This window comes from Mastomys coucha, unplaced genomic scaffold, assembly GCF_008632895.1.
Source record: "Mastomys coucha isolate ucsf_1 unplaced genomic scaffold, UCSF_Mcou_1 pScaffold18, whole genome shotgun sequence".
NCBI classification, from domain to species: Eukaryota; Metazoa; Chordata; class Mammalia; order Rodentia; family Muridae; genus Mastomys; species Mastomys coucha.
The window spans coordinates 78,196,365-78,214,107 of record NW_022196900.1 but is presented as its reverse complement, the minus strand read 5'-3'; the positions used below and the strand labels follow the sequence as shown (position 1 = coordinate 78,214,107).

The window sequence follows — 17,743 nt, the reverse complement described above, 5'->3', positions numbered from 1 at the left end:
CTCTGTTCGTGTCTTGTTCTCAACTTTCCAGCCAGATGTTTAGTAATAAGCGGAGTTTCTTTCGGATCCACGCCAGCTGGAGACCGAGGTACCCCCCTCGTCTGCTCCTCCTGTCCCTTCTCTTCCTTTCTCCTCCCACTTTAGGAGATGGAGAAGGGGACAGGATGGGTCAAGGACAAGGTGCATGTGCCTGCCGCCTGCAATCTGCCTTGAGGCCCTAAAAAGCCCCCTTGCCTTCCTGGGGATGCCTCTGCCAGGTTTAGGGCTTGGGCCCAGTGTGTCAGAAGAGACACTCTCAGGAGTTCTAAGGTGTGCTGGCTGTGCTGCAGACCCCCATGTTGTCTTGACCAAATTCCTTCCCTCCTTTGGACCTTTTCCCTTTTGTGGAATGGGCAGGATAAACTAGAGGCTCTCTGAGGGTCCTTCCCACTCTGACCCGTGCCAACCTTGGAAGTAGTTTCATGACTCTCCACCCTCCACCTGGGAAGCCCACAGGTGTCTGAAGGGGCTGTGCCCAGCACTTCTGTCCCCAATTTCAGAGCCCCAGCTCTTTTCAGCTGCATCACAACTACATTTGTGGTACCTGCCCCTGTGCCAGGCCCGGCTCTGTGCACTGGGGAAATGGTAATGAATAAAACATGGTCCCCAGAGAGTTGCAAAGAGTAATTGTGGTTCAGTGCATTGAGTACAACCCAAGAGGGAAGCAGAGGGGCTGTGCAGCTGAGGTCAGGCATTTTAGCCCAGAAGCAGCCCTGCAAGAGGGGGCTGACGGGGGAGGGTACTCAGGCCAGAGAGCCCCATAGATTAAGCTTGGAGGGAAAGGAGGAAACAGCTGCGAGAGATGGGCCTGTAGCCTGGGATGGCCTGATCTGAGAGTGGCTTGCTGGAGCCAGGGCTGGGGCAGGGCTGGGGCACAAAGAACCCCAGCCCAGCATGAGCCTCATTCTATTGGCATATAGATGGCTTGGGTTCATAGAGCCCCTGGCCTCCCAAGGTACCAGTGGAGCCTTGAGGTTGGGAATGAGGGGCAGGGCCCCAAATTGTCTGTATGCTTCTGTTGAGAGGCAGCCTGTTTTAGAATTGTTAGTTCCAGGCCACCATTTAGCTCCAATTTGCTAGCCATGTGTCCTTGGACACAACACTTAGCTTTCTATACCTCAGTTCCCTTCCATGTAAATATAGGTGCTAATGGGGCTTGCTTCTGCTAAAACTGACTGACTCCTGTAAACATTGACCTCGATTTACTTTGTCAGTTAAGAAGGCCTTTGGGGTGTGGCTCAGTTGGTAGAGTGCTTGCCTAGAATGCATGAATTTGCTTCCTAGCGCTGCATAAACTGAATATGATGGTGCATGCTTATAGTCATAGCACACAGGAGGGAGAGGCAGGAGGATCAGAAGTTCAAGGTTATCCTCAGTTACATATCAAGTTTTGGGTTAGCCTGTGCTACGTGAGATTCCATCTATAAACAAACAAATAAAATTAAAAAAAAAAAAGAACCAGCCATACTTTTGAAAAGTAGTTTGGAAGCTGAGGAGGATGTAGCTTTATGGTAGATCTTGAGAATGCTATCCCCAATTCTGAAAAAAGAAAAAAACAAAACAAAGCCCAAAAGCTTGGGTACACGTCTATAGGAAATAGGGGCTGCCTGAGGGTGGCACTGGGGAGACTGTGTTGGACCTACTCCTGTGCAAGTGTAGGTTGGAGGGCAGAAGAATCAAAGGCCAATGGGAAGGTCCTTTCCCTGTTGGCCCTGAAGAGGGGCTGTGTGGAAGAGCACAGGGGTAGGTGTCTGCCTTTCCAGCCCGGGCTATGGTGGGCCGGGTTCCCTATGACTGTGAGTACAAGGGCTGGCTGGGTTTTCAGGGCAGTTAGAGAGCAGCCAACACAGGGTTTACCCCCTCCTTCCCCTTCTCCCACATTCCCCTCCCCCCATCCTTCCAGGCACTACCACAGCTCCACTTTTCTCTACCTCAACACTGTTGACATTTTGAATCGGACGATTCTTTCACTGGGGCCTACAGCAGGCATCTTGGAATGATAGACAGGATTTCTGGCTTCCACCCAGGATGTCCCAGGAGAGCACCTTTACAGAATGATAACCCCCAGTGTCTAATGTCAGATGCCCTCTGGTGGGCAAGATTGCCTCCAGCTGAGGACCACTGCCATGGTTCCCACACTAGGCCCTTGTCCTATAAAAAGACACAGTCTCTAAAGTCAGAGAAAATAGAGCCCAACCTTGTTCTGGTTTTAGGCAAACCATGTCTCTCTTCCTGCATCTATAAAAGAGGGATAGCAAATTTAAAGACCCTACAAGAGGACACTCGGAGGCCTAAAACACCAGGGTGTGCAGACGGGCCCCATGTGCTCTAAGGAGCGAGGGAGAAAGCTTTCTAGTGCCTATCATGTGCCAGGTTTCCTTCCATTTTCTTTGAGCTTTCAGGCTCCAGAGAGGCTGACGTGAGCCTTTTTCTGGTCCTTGCCCAGGGAGTTGGAATCCAGGGCTGCTCTGGGTGAAAAGTGTCTTCTTGCATTCAAGAAGAGCCAGGGCCTTTGACTGGCTGGAAAGTTACAGAATCCCTAAATCAGGCCAGAGCTCCCTTTGCCACCACAGAATGAGAACCAGAAAGGGACTTTTAAAGGCCTCTAGTGCAAGCCTGAGCCCCCTTCCCCTGAGAGTCCTCCGGGTCTCCAGAACACCCAGGAGCGATCTCGAGTCCCAGTCCTGGACCCGAAGCACAAGGGTTTCTCCACTGCCCTGTCCTTCTTTCCCCCATTGGAGTAACAGAGCACAGGGTGGTTTTGCACGGCCTAGAGTGTGTGTAGGTACCTGCTGGCATGAGGAGAATCCACAGGAACAAGGCTGCAGAGGTTTGGGAAAGCCACACTCAAACTTTGCTTGGAATCTTTGGGTATGTCAAAGAGATCCCAGGCCAGTGAAGAACTTGAAGGATTTCTTCCTGACAGCCCCAAGTTCCCAACCTGTGACCTATAACCTCTCCCTCTGGGACAGGGACCCATCCCTTAGGATAGTCCTATATCTGGGGCACCTCACCAAAGTTGTCCCTGGTTTTGTGATCCCTCCCCACCTCACCATCTGCTTCTTGGCTCCATGTCCTGGGCATGGGGTAGGGCTGTCTCCCACCTGATATGGAAACCACATTCTGTCGTCTGCTCAGCCTTTAATCTGAAAGCCCCCAGGCAGGTACTGTGACCTCTTCTTCACCTCTGCCCCCTTCTGAACCTGGCTGCTATTTTTCTGTGCAGAGTGAGGACCTGCATCAGGGGAGATGGTGGTGGTGTTGCAGGGTGTGGGGCAGAGGATGTTGGCTGAGGTCTTACCAACAGGATAGCATGGTTCTTGAGCCTCTTAGACACAGAGTTACTCTAGCAGGTATTGGTTAACTGGGACCTGTCTCAGGGAAACGGAGGCCTCCCTTTCGCTTATCTTCCTCCAAGGTTCGGGGATGTGGGGAGCTGGGTACAGGAAGTGAACGAGCATCCTTACATACATATGTGCTCACAAGCACACAGGTGAGTAGGCAGAAAGGCAGGCCTTCCGGGTGCACCAAGACCATGTGGATAGGGTATCAGTCTTGGAGAACAGAACTCAGACGGGAAACTACAGGAGAACAGAGCTACTACACACGGATTCTCGATGCAGGGGCTGTCACCTCGTGTCCTGGACATCCAGAGCCTCAGCGGCCCATCATATCGCACAGCCCCACGGCTACCAACACATGGAGAGCTGTGTGATAGGGACCTTAGTTTGTAGTGTTCTATTTATACAGCTGTGCCAAGTCCCAAAGCTGTGAGCTGACCAGTGTGGGATAAGATAGCTCCAGCAGAGTGGGGAGGGGGGGAAGCGTAAATGTGGTGGGGGACCGGGAAGTGTAAAGTTGACACATGTATACACAGTGTGTACACACGAGTGCCTATGTACCCCAGTTAAACGGTACACACACTTTCTTGCTTTCACAAAGCCAACCCCTGTATGGTGAAGCCCAGAGCCACACTCTGTATGCTGGGCTAGATGAGCTCCTCCTTCTACAGTGTTGTCTGTCTACAGGGGTTGCTACCTCCCTCCCCTCCACCCACCTACCTGGGCTGGTCCTGGATCCTCGTCCTCCTGTCTCTGACTTCCTTCCGGTTTTTCTCACTGCCTTCACTCTGACATCTGTCTCCTGTGTACCCCTTATCTGTCTGGGGCTGGGGCTGGGGCTGGGGCTGGGAGGTGGGGCTGGGGAGGGAATATGTCCCCATTGATCTATTTAGCCTCACGTAGGCATCAGGGCCCCCATGCTATAACCGAGGAAATAACTGATGGAAACCAAGACCCAATAGCAACCCCCTAGATCAGCTAGGTCAGCTTTGTCCTCACCTACCTACTTCCGGCCAGCTCACTTGACTCTTTCTCTGCCGTGCCCCGCCCTGCCCTGCCTGGCAGCAGCCGGATGGGCATCAAAGACCGAATCCGAATGAGCAGTTCTCAGAAGCGGACAGGCCCCTCCAAGCAGCATTTGGCACCGCCACCGATTCCCACCTCGCCAAGCAGTGAGCAAGTGGGTGAGGCGTCCAGCCCCAGCAAGGTGCAGAAAAGCTGGAGCTTCAATGATCGCACCCGCTTCCGGGCCTCTCTAAGACTCAAGCCCCGCTGCTCTGCTGAGGGTAAGGCCCAGAGGTCTCAGGCTGTGCATCTGCTGGAGGCAGCATGGGTGGGGACAGGCTCAGATCATCTGCTCTAGAAAATGGGCATCATAACCTCTTCTTTGCTATAATCCAGTCTCCAGACTGTTGACAAGGCAAATGAGAATTTAGAGGGGGCACTGGTTGGTGGGAAGAGCATAGGATTTGGAACCAGGCTTCCGAGATTTGACTCTTGGCTCTGTTTTTTCTTTTTAATGTTTTAAAATTATATATATTTTTTAAAATTATATTTGTTTTAAAAGGGATTTTTACTTCTTTATACATGTGTGCTTTACTTCATATATGCCTGCATGCCAGAAGAGGGCACTGGATCCCATTCCAGATGGTTGTGAGCCACCATGTGGTTGCTGGGAATTGAACTCAGGACCTTGGAAGAACCTCTGAGCTATGTCTCCAGCCCCCTACTTTACTTATTTATTGTGTGTATGTGCCCATGTCTGTGCTGGTAGAAGTCAGAGGATAAGCTTTGAGAGTTGGCTCCCTCCCCCTACCACACGGATCTGAGGATCAAACTCTGGTCATCAGCTTTCATGTCAAACACTCTTACCCACTGAGCCACACACGACCTCTGTCACTTATTTTAGATAAGGACCACATCTCTCTGGGTCCCACTTTCCCCATCTGTCAAACAGAGGCAACAATAGTATCTACTTCAGATAAAGATTCTGAGGAATCCATAGTGGGATGAGCCACAGCATAGTAAGTGCTCAGCAGAGGGCCCTCTGGAAGAAGTCCTAGCTACCCCGTTCTGCAGACATGGAAATTGAGACTCTCAGCATGTGAGTGGGAACACTCTTATCCTGAAGCAAGGCTGGCCAGCTCTGAAGCTGATGTTCTCTGCTGTCACCTCGTACCCAGTCCAGCCTGTTGTCACTGTGGCTGAGGGTCTGGCATGGGCCATTTCTCCACTGTTAGAGGAAGAGGGTCCCTTTGAATTCTAGCTCTTCACTAGGACTTGGGCAAGAGGCTGCCCTGTTCTGTGCCTTTTCTGGAAAGCGGGCGGGTTGGATGGGGGTCTCCTGACAGACCCCTTGCCTCTGCGGGATGTGCTCCAGGCTCTCAGTAGAGAAGAAAGGGTCAATAGATCCAATGGAGATGAGCACAGGATGCTCCCTTTGTTCTTGGAGAGAGAGGCCAGCTCGGAGCTTCTGCCTGCGCTGTGCCAAGATGCTGAGGCCTGAGAACTCAGCCTTTTCCTGGAAAGTTACTGAACAATCACAGAGCAGTGGTTCTTCAGGAGGTCCTGACTCATGGAAGTCTAGGCATGGTGGTGCCTGGGATTGCCTTCCTCTGTGAGGAAGGCATCGCCCTCTTCAAGCACAGGGTACCTGCCTCAGAGGAGCTTTTCTCCATCCTTGCTTTAAGGGCCTTCCTTGTAGCAGATCTGGCACTAGCTGGAGTACCCCCCCCCCCAACTCCTCTCACTCCTAACTGGAAGAAGAGACCACACAAAGACTCCATGAAGAGCACCAAATAAATGCCTTTCCCCTGGGGCTTCCTGCCCTGTAAGGGGTAACACGTGGCATGTCCTCAAAGGCTGTGTGCACCATCTTTGTCCTAGGCTAGACCATATGTCCTCTAAAGCAGATGCCTTAGACCCACCTGTCACCAGGCAGATGTCTGTCCTGCCCAGCCATGGAATAAGCAAAAGGACATGTAACATAGGACAGGGAGGGGCAACAGCTAGTGAGGCAGGATACCCATCCGCCTTGAGCCTCACGAAGGTTCTGGGCTCTTTCTAGATCTGTCTTCCCATGAGTCCTGCTAAAGGAGCTGGGGGATGAGAGTGTTTTCTACCAGTCTCAGCCCTCACGTGCCATTCCTGTCTTTACAGAGGGCCCCACCGAGGAAGTAGCTGAGGAGAAGAGCTACCAGTGTGAGCTCACGGTGGATGATGTCATGCCTGCTGTGAAGACAGTCATCCGTTCTGTCAGGTGAGGCTGAGACCCAAGGTAAGCAGCCCTCCGTCCCACCTGCCACCCGTCACTGCTCCCCATCTGGGCCTGTCCTCATGGCCAGCCCTGGCACAGGTCCCAGGGTGCCAGCTGCTACCTGCCTGGAGTGCGGGAGCTGTGGACAGGGAGCATATGGCTTCCAGCACCGTTTGCTCCTTCACGACACACATCATGTCCAGAGGCCCTGGCTCTGGTGGCCAGCGACACAGCTGCCCATCAGGGTCTCTGTCCTTATACACAGTGTCCTCCCCGTCCAGGCTCTCTGCTTCTTTCCCCCTTCCTCTTCCCCCACTTTGTGGTGGCCTCTTTCCTTCTCTCTCCCTAGCTGCACCAGAGCACCTGGTGGCTTCTGCTGTGGTCTCTGCCTACTCTACATGTGTTTTTCTTTTGTATCTGTGTCTCAGTCTCAAGCTCCTTTCGTCTCTACATCACAAAGTCTTCCTCCCTGGGTGTCTCGGCCTTTCTCTCTTTCTCCTAGGACATCTGCAAGATCAGTTCTCCATAGGTCAAGAACTCAGTGAAACCAAGTCGGGGTTTCATGGTCAGCATTAGGAAAAAAAAAAGTGAAGTTGGGCATCGTGGCACTTCTGTGACCCTAACACTTGGGAGATAGAAACAAGAAGACAGGGAATTCAAGGTCAACCTTGGCTACATAGACAGTTTGAGGCTCTCCTGAGCTACCGACCTCCTGCTTCAAAATACAGAAAGAAAAAAGTATGAGTGTAAATGTGATTATGTGACTAAGGGTGATTATGAAATGTGTATTTTAACCTATGTGTGAATGAGTTACTGGTTTGCAGGATAAGATGTATTTCTTAGGTCTTGGTGAGACAGTTTGAAAGCCATGATATATTATTGGCTGCTGTGATAATTAAGTAGGTGCTGGTCTCCTATACCCTGTAGCCATGCCCAGTGTGGATCTGGCCCCAGCTTCCTGGCAAGGAGTCCTGGCTGGGTCTCCACTTCCAGCCTGCAGCTGGGCTGCCGAGGCCACTGAAGCTCAGCTCCCTTGACTCTGTTCCCTGGCTCCTGCACCTGCCTACAGCCTCTTTCCTGTATTCCTTCTGAGATCAGCCAGCTGGGCTCCTCCCCAGTCAGGCATCTCCTCACCACTTTCTCTCCCTTTCTGTGACCACCATCTTGGACGCAGTATCTGAGCTGTGAAGGCCAGGATAACTCTCCTTAGCACCCTCACAGCCCCCTCACACCCAGAATGCCCCCTAACTGCTCATCTGCCCACCCCTCCAAGTCAGGCAGCCAGTACCACCGTGTGCCATAGGAGTCAACTTGGATTTGGACTCAAGTCTTTTGTCTAACCTCTGAGTTGCTCCAAGCTCCACCCCACTGTCCCCTGCCAACTCAGGCCCATCCTGAGCACTGGTCTTGGTGCCTAGAGTGTGGAGCACACCAACACATTCTAGAAGCTGGCAAAGCGAGCATGTTGAAGCAGAACGGTAGTTGTACCCCCCCTCCCATCCCAGTGCCTTCTCTACACAGCCCCCACCCCAGCCCTTCCTCATGGTTAGTCCTGGCTCCTCACACTGCCCACCACTCCAGGGATTGTCCCCTTCCTCCTGTGCTCCTGCTACCACCCGTCAGAGCTCTGTCTCATCACACTTCCATGCCTGTTTCTGGAAAGCTCCTTTCTTCAGAGCAAGAAAAGCTCTCTTGCCCCTGGCTAAAAAATACCATTGAGGCTCTGCCTTCTCATGGCTCCCAGCTCTCCTTTCCTATTCTTTGAATCTGGCTCTTGCTACCCCATACTTGCCTGTGTCCTCCCAGCTCCCCACCCTAGAGCCAGGTCAAGTTTTATTTTTGTTTTGTTTTGTTTTGTTTTTTGTTCTTTGTTTGTTTGTTTGATTGGGTTTTTTTGGGGGGGGGTTGTAAGTAATGCTTATAAGAGATTCTCTCTACACCTGACTTCCCTGTAGCCAGAGGTTCCATATAACTCTCTTTGTATGTCCAAGAACCTGCACACAGTTGCCAAGCATGCACAGACTGAATGAGACATCTCTTCCCCTAAACCAGCAGCAGCAGTTGGTGTTCTAGAAGCTTCATGTCCCACTGAGCTGAGAGACAACAGGGCCATTTCCCATCTCCCAGATTAATGCCACCATAGAGGCATATGAGAAAACGCCAAGCCAGCCTCTGGATATGCAGGGCAAAGGGTGGTTAGTTAAAGAGCTAGAGGACCCAGCAGAGGTTGTTGGAGAGAGTGGTCAAAGCAGATGACCTGGACCTGAACAATGATGCAGAGAAGGGCCTGGAAGAATCCCCTTCGGGAACAGGAGCATCTATCAGAGACACCCCTTCCCTAACAGGATTCTGAAGTTCCTGGTAGCCAAAAGGAAATTCAAGGAGACACTGCGGCCATACGATGTGAAGGATGTCATCGAGCAGTATTCAGCAGGACACCTGGACATGCTGGGGCGAATCAAGAGTCTGCAAGCCCGGTGGGTATTTGGGCTTTGAGGAGGGAGGGGTGGGGAGTTGAAGGTCCTGGCCTAGGGGAGGGAGCTAAGGCCATCTGTGCTCTGTAGGGGTATTGCCAGGTGGTACATCTATAATCTCAGCATTGGGGAGACAGAGGAGGGAAGTTTTAGGCTAGACTCTGCTTCAAAAGAACAAAGAAATCAGCAGGGCGGTGGTGGTGCACACCTTTAATCCTAGCACTTAGGAGGCAGAGGCAGGCAGATTTCTGAGTTCGAGGCCAGCCTGGTCTACAGAGTGAGTTCCAGGACAGCCAAGGCTACACAGAGAAACCCTGTCTTGAAAAAAAAAAAAAAAAATCAGAAATCAAACCCAAAAACCCAAAGCAGAAGACTCCTGTCTTGTAGTGTAGAGGCTGTGTGGAAGCCGAAAACCAAACAACAAGTTCAGTAACAGTCCTCTGGCTGAGGCCAGTCCAAGGTCATAACTTGAGGGCTTTCCCTGGGATGCCTGTCGCCAGGTCCTAAAGAAACTGGACTACAGTTAATCACTGACTTCTCATTTCCCAGGTAGCAGTGTGAAGGGAAGCAAGTTACCTTTTGCTTCTCTAGAATCCTGCGTTGTCCACTAGGTCCAGGACTGAAGAAGAACCTTTATAGCAAGTCCCAAACTGCTCAGCGCTCTCCTTTCTCCCATACCCTCTCATTGTATGTTCACTCATTAGCTTAAAAAGTAACAGTTAAGGTGGGGTATGGTTGGTGCACAGCACTGGAGAGGCAGAAGCAGGAGGATCTCTAAGTTTGAGGCTATCCTGGTCTACACGGAGAGTTCCAAATCAGCTAGGATGATATAAGGAGGCCCAGTCTCAACAACAACCACAGTACTGGGGTAGGGGGGTGTGGTTAGAGGCAGGAGGAGTTCAACTTGGCTGTTTGGAGGGCTGGGTTACAAGAGATCCTGTCTAAAAGGGAAAAAAGAACAAGTATTATGGGAAGGAGTGATTTGATGTGATCTCTGCTGCGCTTAGGTCAAGTAAATAAAGACTGAGTTGATCACTGGATTTAGCAACGTGGAGTTCGGTTGGGGGAGGGGAAGTCTGACTACCCTGGCTTTATAGGGGAAGGAAGCGGGGCTGCAGGCAGAGGACTGCAGGCAGAGAGCAGAATAAGGTGGGGTCATCTCTGGCCTTGTCCACCCTCTAACATCCCCTTCCCCAGCCAGTCTTTCCACCTCGGAGACTCTGCTTGCTATTTGGAGAACTTTCAAAGCAGGGGCTGGTGTCTTCCAGGCTCACCTCCCTTGGGCAGGAACGTGGCTTCTTCCCATGGTGCAGTCTGTCTTCCTGGTCAGCAGTCAACCTAGGGTTCTTGTGGAAGGGAGGTGCGGTGTAATTCAGTCTTGTTGATGACTTTCCCCTACAGGGTGGACCAAATTGTGGGTCGAGGGCCCGGGGACCGCAAGACTAGGGAGAAGGGCGATAAAGGTCCTTCAGACACGGAGGCAGTGGATGAAATCAGCATGATGGGGCGCGTAGTCAAGGTGGAAAAGCAGGTGAGTGTAGCATCTCTACCTGATGGCTGAAATAGCTGTCGAAGGTTCAGCACTGCTGTAGTACAGAGCCTTGGCCTAGTAGGGCCGGCGTGCTGAGTTCTGCTCCGCCTAGCTCCACCCTACAAACGAGCTCGGCTCCAAGAAAGCCCACTCACAATCAATCATTCCTGAAAGGACCTCAAGGGTAAGCCCGTCCTAACCACGCCTCCTACCTAGTAGCCCTACAATTCCCAAGCCCCACCCCTGATCTCTGGCCCCGCCCCGCCCAGGCCAACTTCCTTCCTTAGCGGTGACCCGCTCTTGGGTTCAGCGTCACCCCCCAAGCCTCGTCCCTCTCCGCCCACCAGGTGCAGTCCATCGAGCACAAGCTGGATCTGCTGCTGGGCTTCTACTCGCGCTGCCTACGCTCAGGCACCTCGGCCAGCCTGGGCACCGTGCAAGTGCCGCTCTTCGACCCCGACATCACCTCGGACTACCACAGTCCTGTAGACCACGAGGACATCTCTGTCTCCGCACAAACGCTCAGCATCTCTCGCTCAGTCAGCACCAACATGGACTGAAGGGCTTCTCAGGGGCGGGGCAGCCTTCGGTTTGCCCCTCGGACTCACCCCGGGGCCTCTGGACTCCTCTCTTACTTGAACTCGCTCCCTGGCAGGGAGAGAGGCCATACGCAGTATTGAGCTGTCTGGGTGGGCGAGATATTCGATGCCAGCCAGGTACCAGCGCCCCAGGAGCATGAAATATGCCAGGTCACAGCAATGGCTGACCGGAGGCCTCTGGGCGCTCCCGGACCCTGCCCACTCCATCAAGGCTCTATGTGGCCCGCCTGGCAGGGGCTCTACCCTGGGAATGGGAGCAGAGCGTTGGGGCCCTGGTCCCTGACCCAGCTTCTAGCTATGCAAGGTGAGGTCTCCAGGCCCGCCCTTCCAGGCAGAGCAGGGAAGCCCTCCTGCCAAGCCCCGCCCCACCCGGGGATGGGCCCAAGGTGCCCCCACAGGTGCCCACAAAGCACAGGACTCTGCCATAAGGTAGATGGGCATCATATATGCAAACTATGTTAAATATGCAACTTTAGGGACCCCCATGGGGTGCCTCTGCCCCTCCCTCACTGGGAGATGGGCCCCAGCTGTAGCTGGTCTCAGGCTGCCTGGCCATACTCCACCTCCATTCTTTGGCTTATCATCCATCCTCACCCAGCATGGGGCCTAAACCTCTCTGTCCGCTCCCAAGGGCAATACCTGGGCCTTCCTGCCCCTTTGTAGGTGTCACCCCAGGGGCTTCCTCTAACTGTTGGATATCCATTCCCATTGGCCCTCCAAACAGTTTTGACAGCACAAGTTCCTGTATTTTCCCCCAAACCTACCAGACCCACCACCACGAAGCACAAGCATGGCCCTTTTATTTCTCCAGCAGAATGCGGCACACACCGACGCACACGATGCCACACACACTTGAAGGTGTGAGCACAAAGCCGCTTGATCTTTCCGAGGCAGGAGAGGAGTGTCTAGAGCATCCACATGTCTCCCCAGCCCCAGCCTCAGAATTTGACTTGCTCCCCTCCTCAAAAAGGTCCAAGAGTCCTCTGGTTGCCCTAAGGACTGCCTTGGTGTCCCCATAGTGTGATTCAGGCCTAGGCCTCGGGGCCTTGCGCACCTGGAGAGAATCCAGGCCCACCCTCTTCCTAGCCTCAGTGAGGACACATGCATCCAGTGCTATAGCAACTGCACCTGGCTCTCACCGGCACCGGTCTCTGCCCTACTTTCTCACTTCAATTGGCAGCGCTGCATATTGGCACAAATGCCCAAACACTACAGGCCCCACCACCAGTTTTAGATCCCTACCCCTTTGTTCCTCTCCTGCTAAGCTAATGCAGGTGGCAAGAGAGTGAGGGGTGGGGTTGCTTGGGAACAAGGGGCTGAGGCCGAACTGTCTGCATCTCATACTGGGACCTGCATGAGCCAGTGCCAGGGCTTGGGCTGAATCTTGCTCAGTCCGATGGTGCCCAATCTCTGCCCTACCATCTGCATGTACCATCATGCCCTGGATGGAGCCCATCCTGGCTCACTTCACTTGCATTGTATTACCCCCTGGGGAGCCACTCCACCCACTCAGAGATGGAACTGTACAGAGGGTCTGGGGACTAAGATTATCCTGTGACCAAAGGAGACACGGGAAGAGGCCCTCCCTCCTTCCACAATCGAGGTTCCCCCACCAACCCGGTTCTCAGATATGCAAGTACCTCACTTTGTTAACTTATTAACTTATTGGTTTCATTAAAATTTTCAGTAGGAAGTGATTGGTCTTGGTTGTGCTCGGTGGCGGAGGGCTGAGGTTCCTAGTTTGATGGTGGAGATGAGATTTGGATTTATTGTAAACCCTAAAAGCCCAACTCCGCCTGACTCAAGGAAAAAGAAGAGACATGTTGTCCCAGATAATTAAAGCATCTAGGGGATAGATTTGACTTCACCTACAGGTAAATATAGCTGCTCAAACACATGCTAACCCCTTGTCTGCCCCACCCACCTCACAGGCTGATTGATCTCTTGTGAGAACCAGTGGAAAATGAATACCACTTTCCTCATGGTTGGTTCATCCTGTGAAGAAACCAGAAACAACGATAGGGGGCTTTTCGTTTGTGGGGATCGTCTGTTTTTTGTTTGTTTGTTTTTGAGCTAGTCTCTGTCCATAGCCTATAGCTGGCCTTGAACTCGAGACGGTCTTGATCTCAGCCTTATGGCCGATAGGTTTTTCCTTTTTGATTTCCAACAGTTGACGTAATTCATTTTGTTCATTTACACACAGAAACACTGGTAACAAGGAAAAAAACCGAATGTGACTATATATTTAGCACCATGACACAGCCAGTGGACCCAGCCTTGTATTTTTTAAGATGGTATTGCTGTGTAGCCCAGGCTGGCCTCAAACACACTGTGATCAGCTCCCGTGTGACAACACACGTAGTCACCTCCACTCCCAGCATGGTCTTTTGTTCTGGTGGTTCTGGAAGCAGAGAAGAGTTTGGAAGTTTTCACTTCTAGCATCAGCCCCAACCCCTAGGGAGCTTTGGGCTAGACACCTAGGGCTCCTTAGCCATGTGATGCCTCTGGGACAGGGACAGAACAGGAATTAAAAGGTGTTAACATTTCAAATCACTGTCAACATTTCAGTGATTCTCCAGAAAGGCTCAGTGGTAGGAAAGTCATTTGTCCTTGCTTTTCTTCATATAGGCAAAGGTCTCATTTAAATTTGAGCCTCCTGGGAAGTGCCACCCTGACATCTGCCAAATGATCCTTACCATCCAGAGGGCTTTCCGCTGGCTCTATACCTGCTGATCTCTAATTGTCGGTGTAACTCAGATTACTGGAGAGATGGAATGTTTCCTCTAAATTCACACCAGACCCAGGATGGGTAATGACAACAAAGAGGATTTACGGTGGGGAGTGGGCCACAGTGCTGCAGGAAACACAAAGGAACAGAAAATCCAGGATAACCTAGAGAAAGTTGCTGAACACAGCAGTCTTTCCTGGAGATGCAAGAATGCAGGAAGCCATCGGGACCATCAAAAACGCATAAGTGTGGTGCTGGAGATCTGGCCCTGTGGTGGTAAAGCTCTTGCTCGGCATGTGCAAAGTCCTGGATCAGTCCCTAGTACAAACAGAGGGCGGGGGTGTGTGTTTGAAGCGGGGGCGGGGACAGGGAGACAGGGAGAGAGGGTGAGAAGAGGAAGGTCTGGTGGGAATCCATGGGGCCTGCCTAGGTGTGCACACTGGATGTTGCCACCCATACAGCCTTGCAGATCTAGATGGGGAGGAAAGTTTGAATGACCACAGAGCCCCCTGAACAGTCAACAGCTATACACATCAACCCACACAGATGGGGACATCCATGTAATGGCAGTGTCTCCCATCAAATAAAACAGAGCTATGCTTCATACAGACAAGTTCCCTATCACTCTCTCCCTGCAGAAGGGGGGAACACAAAGTCCCGCAGCCTTTAAAAATATTTTATTTATATTATTTTTAATTATATGTACATACATGTCTCTGTGTAGGTATGTGCATGTGAATGCCCCTCAGAGAGTAGAGACTTTAGATTCCCCTCGTCCCCTCACCCCGCCGCCCAGAACTGGCACTACAGGTAGTTGTGAACCAACAGACACGGGTGCTAGGAACTGATCTCAGGTCCTTTGGAAGAGCAGTGCACTCCTAACAATTGAGCCATCATCTCTCTGGCTCCCAGGTCTCAGTCAAACAAAAGCATCCACACCCAGGAACAAGCCAGCCAACCCTTACTGGGATGTGTTAGCTACCCTTCTGACTCAGTGGCCATCCAACGTACAACCGAACATTAACCTCACACTACAGTCTTCTGCAAAAGGGCCACTCTTGCTCCAAAAAGGGAAAGGGACTTATGCTGAGCCAAGTTTGAGTGACCATTGCTCAGGGATACGAATTCAGGTTGCCCCGAATGACATCTTTATTGTGGAAACAGTTACATGAGCTTTTATAGTCATAGACCAAAAGACAGTCATAAATCAGTGCGTTTACTAAATATGTTGCTAGGGACAGTGTTGTAGGTGGATGGGCTACAGCAAGGCGGGGACATCTTTGCAGAAGTTTCAGGTCTGAGCTGATCTGATGACACTCTTAACTTTTGTGTTGGTGGAAGCTGATCTGATGACATTCTTAACCGGACTGTAGAGGTGATAGTTCCCAAAAATTTTACCAAATACAATTTTCTTTTTTTCTCTTCTTCCAACTTTCTCTCTCAGTCTCTCTCCCCCTCCTTCTTCCTGCTCCTTTTCCTCACCCTCTCTCCGCATTGTCTGCCGCTGTTCCCCCTCTTCTCTGCCCTTCTCTCTCCCTCTCCTCTTTCTTCCTTGCCCTCTCCATTCCCCACTTCTGTCCCCAGGGTTTCATGTATCCCAGCTTGGTCTTAAACTCATAGCTGAGAACAATAGTTCTCAACCTTCCTAGTTCTGTGACCCCTTAATACAGTTCCTCCTGTTGTGGTGACCCCCCCCCCAACCATAACATGATTTTGTGGCTACTTCAGAACTGTAATTTTGCTACTGTTATGAATTGTTATGTAAATATCTGATATATGCCCCCCGAAGGGCCACACATGGCCCACAAGTTGAGAACCAGTGGCTAAGGCTGACACAGACCTTTCTGATCCTCCTACCAATATCTCTAAGGGATGCACCACTATACTCAGTTTATAAGGTATTAGTAATCCGACCTAACATCTCCTGCATGCTTGATAAGCATTCTGCCAGTAGAATTACATCCCCAGCCCAGAGGGCTGCACCCTCTCAGTTATTGTTCTCAGCTTTTTAACAGCACCTGACAGAACAACTTAAAAGAGGAGAATTTATTTGGCTCATGGTGTCACACGTGTAGGGACATCCTGGTAGAGAAGGTTTGGTGGAGTTCACGCGGCTTTGGGAGCACGTGGCTTCAGGAGGTATTATAACTTATACAGCTTATTCCTCTCAAGCTCTGGTTCTGTGGCCTTATGTATCTGCCAACTAGACTCCAAGTCCAGAAAGTTTCACAGCCTCTGGAGACAGCGCCACCCTCTGGTCCAAGTATTCAAGTATACAAGCCGGTGCAGGTCATTTACATTCAAACCCTAACAGTAATAAATGGCGATTAAGGACACTAAAGATAGCACAGTATAATTGTGGCTCCTGATCTGCAGCATTCCAATCTGTCCAATCAGAGTCCTAGTCAATCACTCTGCAGAATCTTCAACACAGATGTGGCTTTTAAAGGGAGCTTTAGCTCATAAAATAGGGAGAGGGGGCCAGGAAAAAAATTAATGCTATTGAAATGCCAAAACCAAAAAGAAAGAGATGAATGCCACAACAGCCCAAGCAAAGAAGAGAACAGACTTTTTTGATGTGGCAACCGGTCTTTCATAAATACACGTTTCTTTATGCAAAATATACCATAGCTGGTGTCTGATATTTCTCCTTACCCACCCCCACTTTAATAAAAACTTTTTATTGGTCCTTTGTGAACTTCATATGATGCACCCCAATCCCACAACTTCCCCTCCCCTCGTACCCACCCTCCACCCTACAAGCTCCCCCTCCAACAGAGAGAAAAATCTCATGGAAGCTGTACTGTGTCGCAGTGTGTCCCACAGTATTCCCTTTTGTTCACACGTCCTTGTTTGCAAATGTTCATTGCAATGACTTTTTGGTCTGGTAAGAGCCTCTGGCTTCTGCCATTCTATCCACACTGGAACCTCACTGGGATTCTTTTTGGATATCCTGTTGTTGCCCTGTGTCATGGAAATCCTATAGTTTTGGATCTGTAGGACCTGCCTCTTCATGGATTCCAGCAGTTCATTGATGAGGTAGATGTTGGGGTGGCCAATTCAAAGCCCTGGATCTGGGCCTGAGAGGAATCTGAGCTGGTCAGCCTGCTGGCTCTCCCACTCTCAGACCCTCAGGGCAGACTCCCTGGCACCATCACCCCCCACACACACACACAAACACACACACACACACACAGAGAGACAGAGACAGAGACAGAGACAGAGAGACAGAGACAGAGAGACAGAGAGAAGAGAAGAGATACAGCTCTTCCCTGCTGCACAGTCAAGGTGCGGGGCATGCTCCCCTGAGAGATGCAGCCAGTAAGGGATGTGGACAGTTCTCTCACTCTCATGACCCCAAGGCCAGACCCCAAGGCCAGATCCCTCCCCACCCAACTCTTGTCCTCTGCCAGTTCCTCAATTGCCTATAGTTTGATGGGGTTTTTGGTTTGTTTTTAAGATTTATTTTTATTTCCTGTGGATGGCTATTTGGCCTCTGTGAGATGTGTACACCATATACACTCCTGGGGCCTGCAGAGGCCAGCAAGGAAGTCAGATCTTCTGGAGCTGGAGTTACAGATGTTTGTGAGCCACTGTGTGGGTGCTGGGAACCAGGTCCTCTTCAGGAGCAGTCAGTAATCTTAATGGCTGAGCCAGCCTCTCCAGCCCCTGGTTAGGGTTCTCTACATCGTTTAAGTTAGCGCCTTAAATGATCGCTGATTGCTCTGTCTTTAGTGTTCTTGCATGGTTTGGGGTGTTATAGCTTTTCTTTTTT

General features: G+C 51.2%; 1 protein-coding gene across 2 annotated transcripts in view; it reads left to right on the top strand.

The window, feature by feature from the left end:
• Kcnq4 (potassium voltage-gated channel subfamily Q member 4) overlaps nt 1-12,933 on the top strand; it is a 50,888-nt gene extending 37,955 nt beyond the window's left edge. Inside the window, exons 9-14 of one of the 2 annotated variants that reach the window (XM_031378506.1) lie at nt 32-88; nt 4,446-4,666; nt 6,540-6,639; nt 8,982-9,113; nt 10,512-10,641; nt 10,989-12,933. In XM_031378506.1, the coding sequence (XP_031234366.1) occupies nt 32-88; nt 4,446-4,666; nt 6,540-6,639; nt 8,982-9,113; nt 10,512-10,641; nt 10,989-11,201 (853 nt within the window). In that variant the 3' untranslated portion in view covers nt 11,202-12,933. The remainder of the gene's footprint in view (nt 1-31; nt 89-4,445; nt 4,667-6,539; nt 6,640-8,981; nt 9,114-10,511; nt 10,642-10,988) is intronic. The other variant, XM_031378505.1, reaches the window with a different exon arrangement.
• The last annotated feature ends 4,810 nt before the right edge of the window (nt 12,934-17,743 follow it).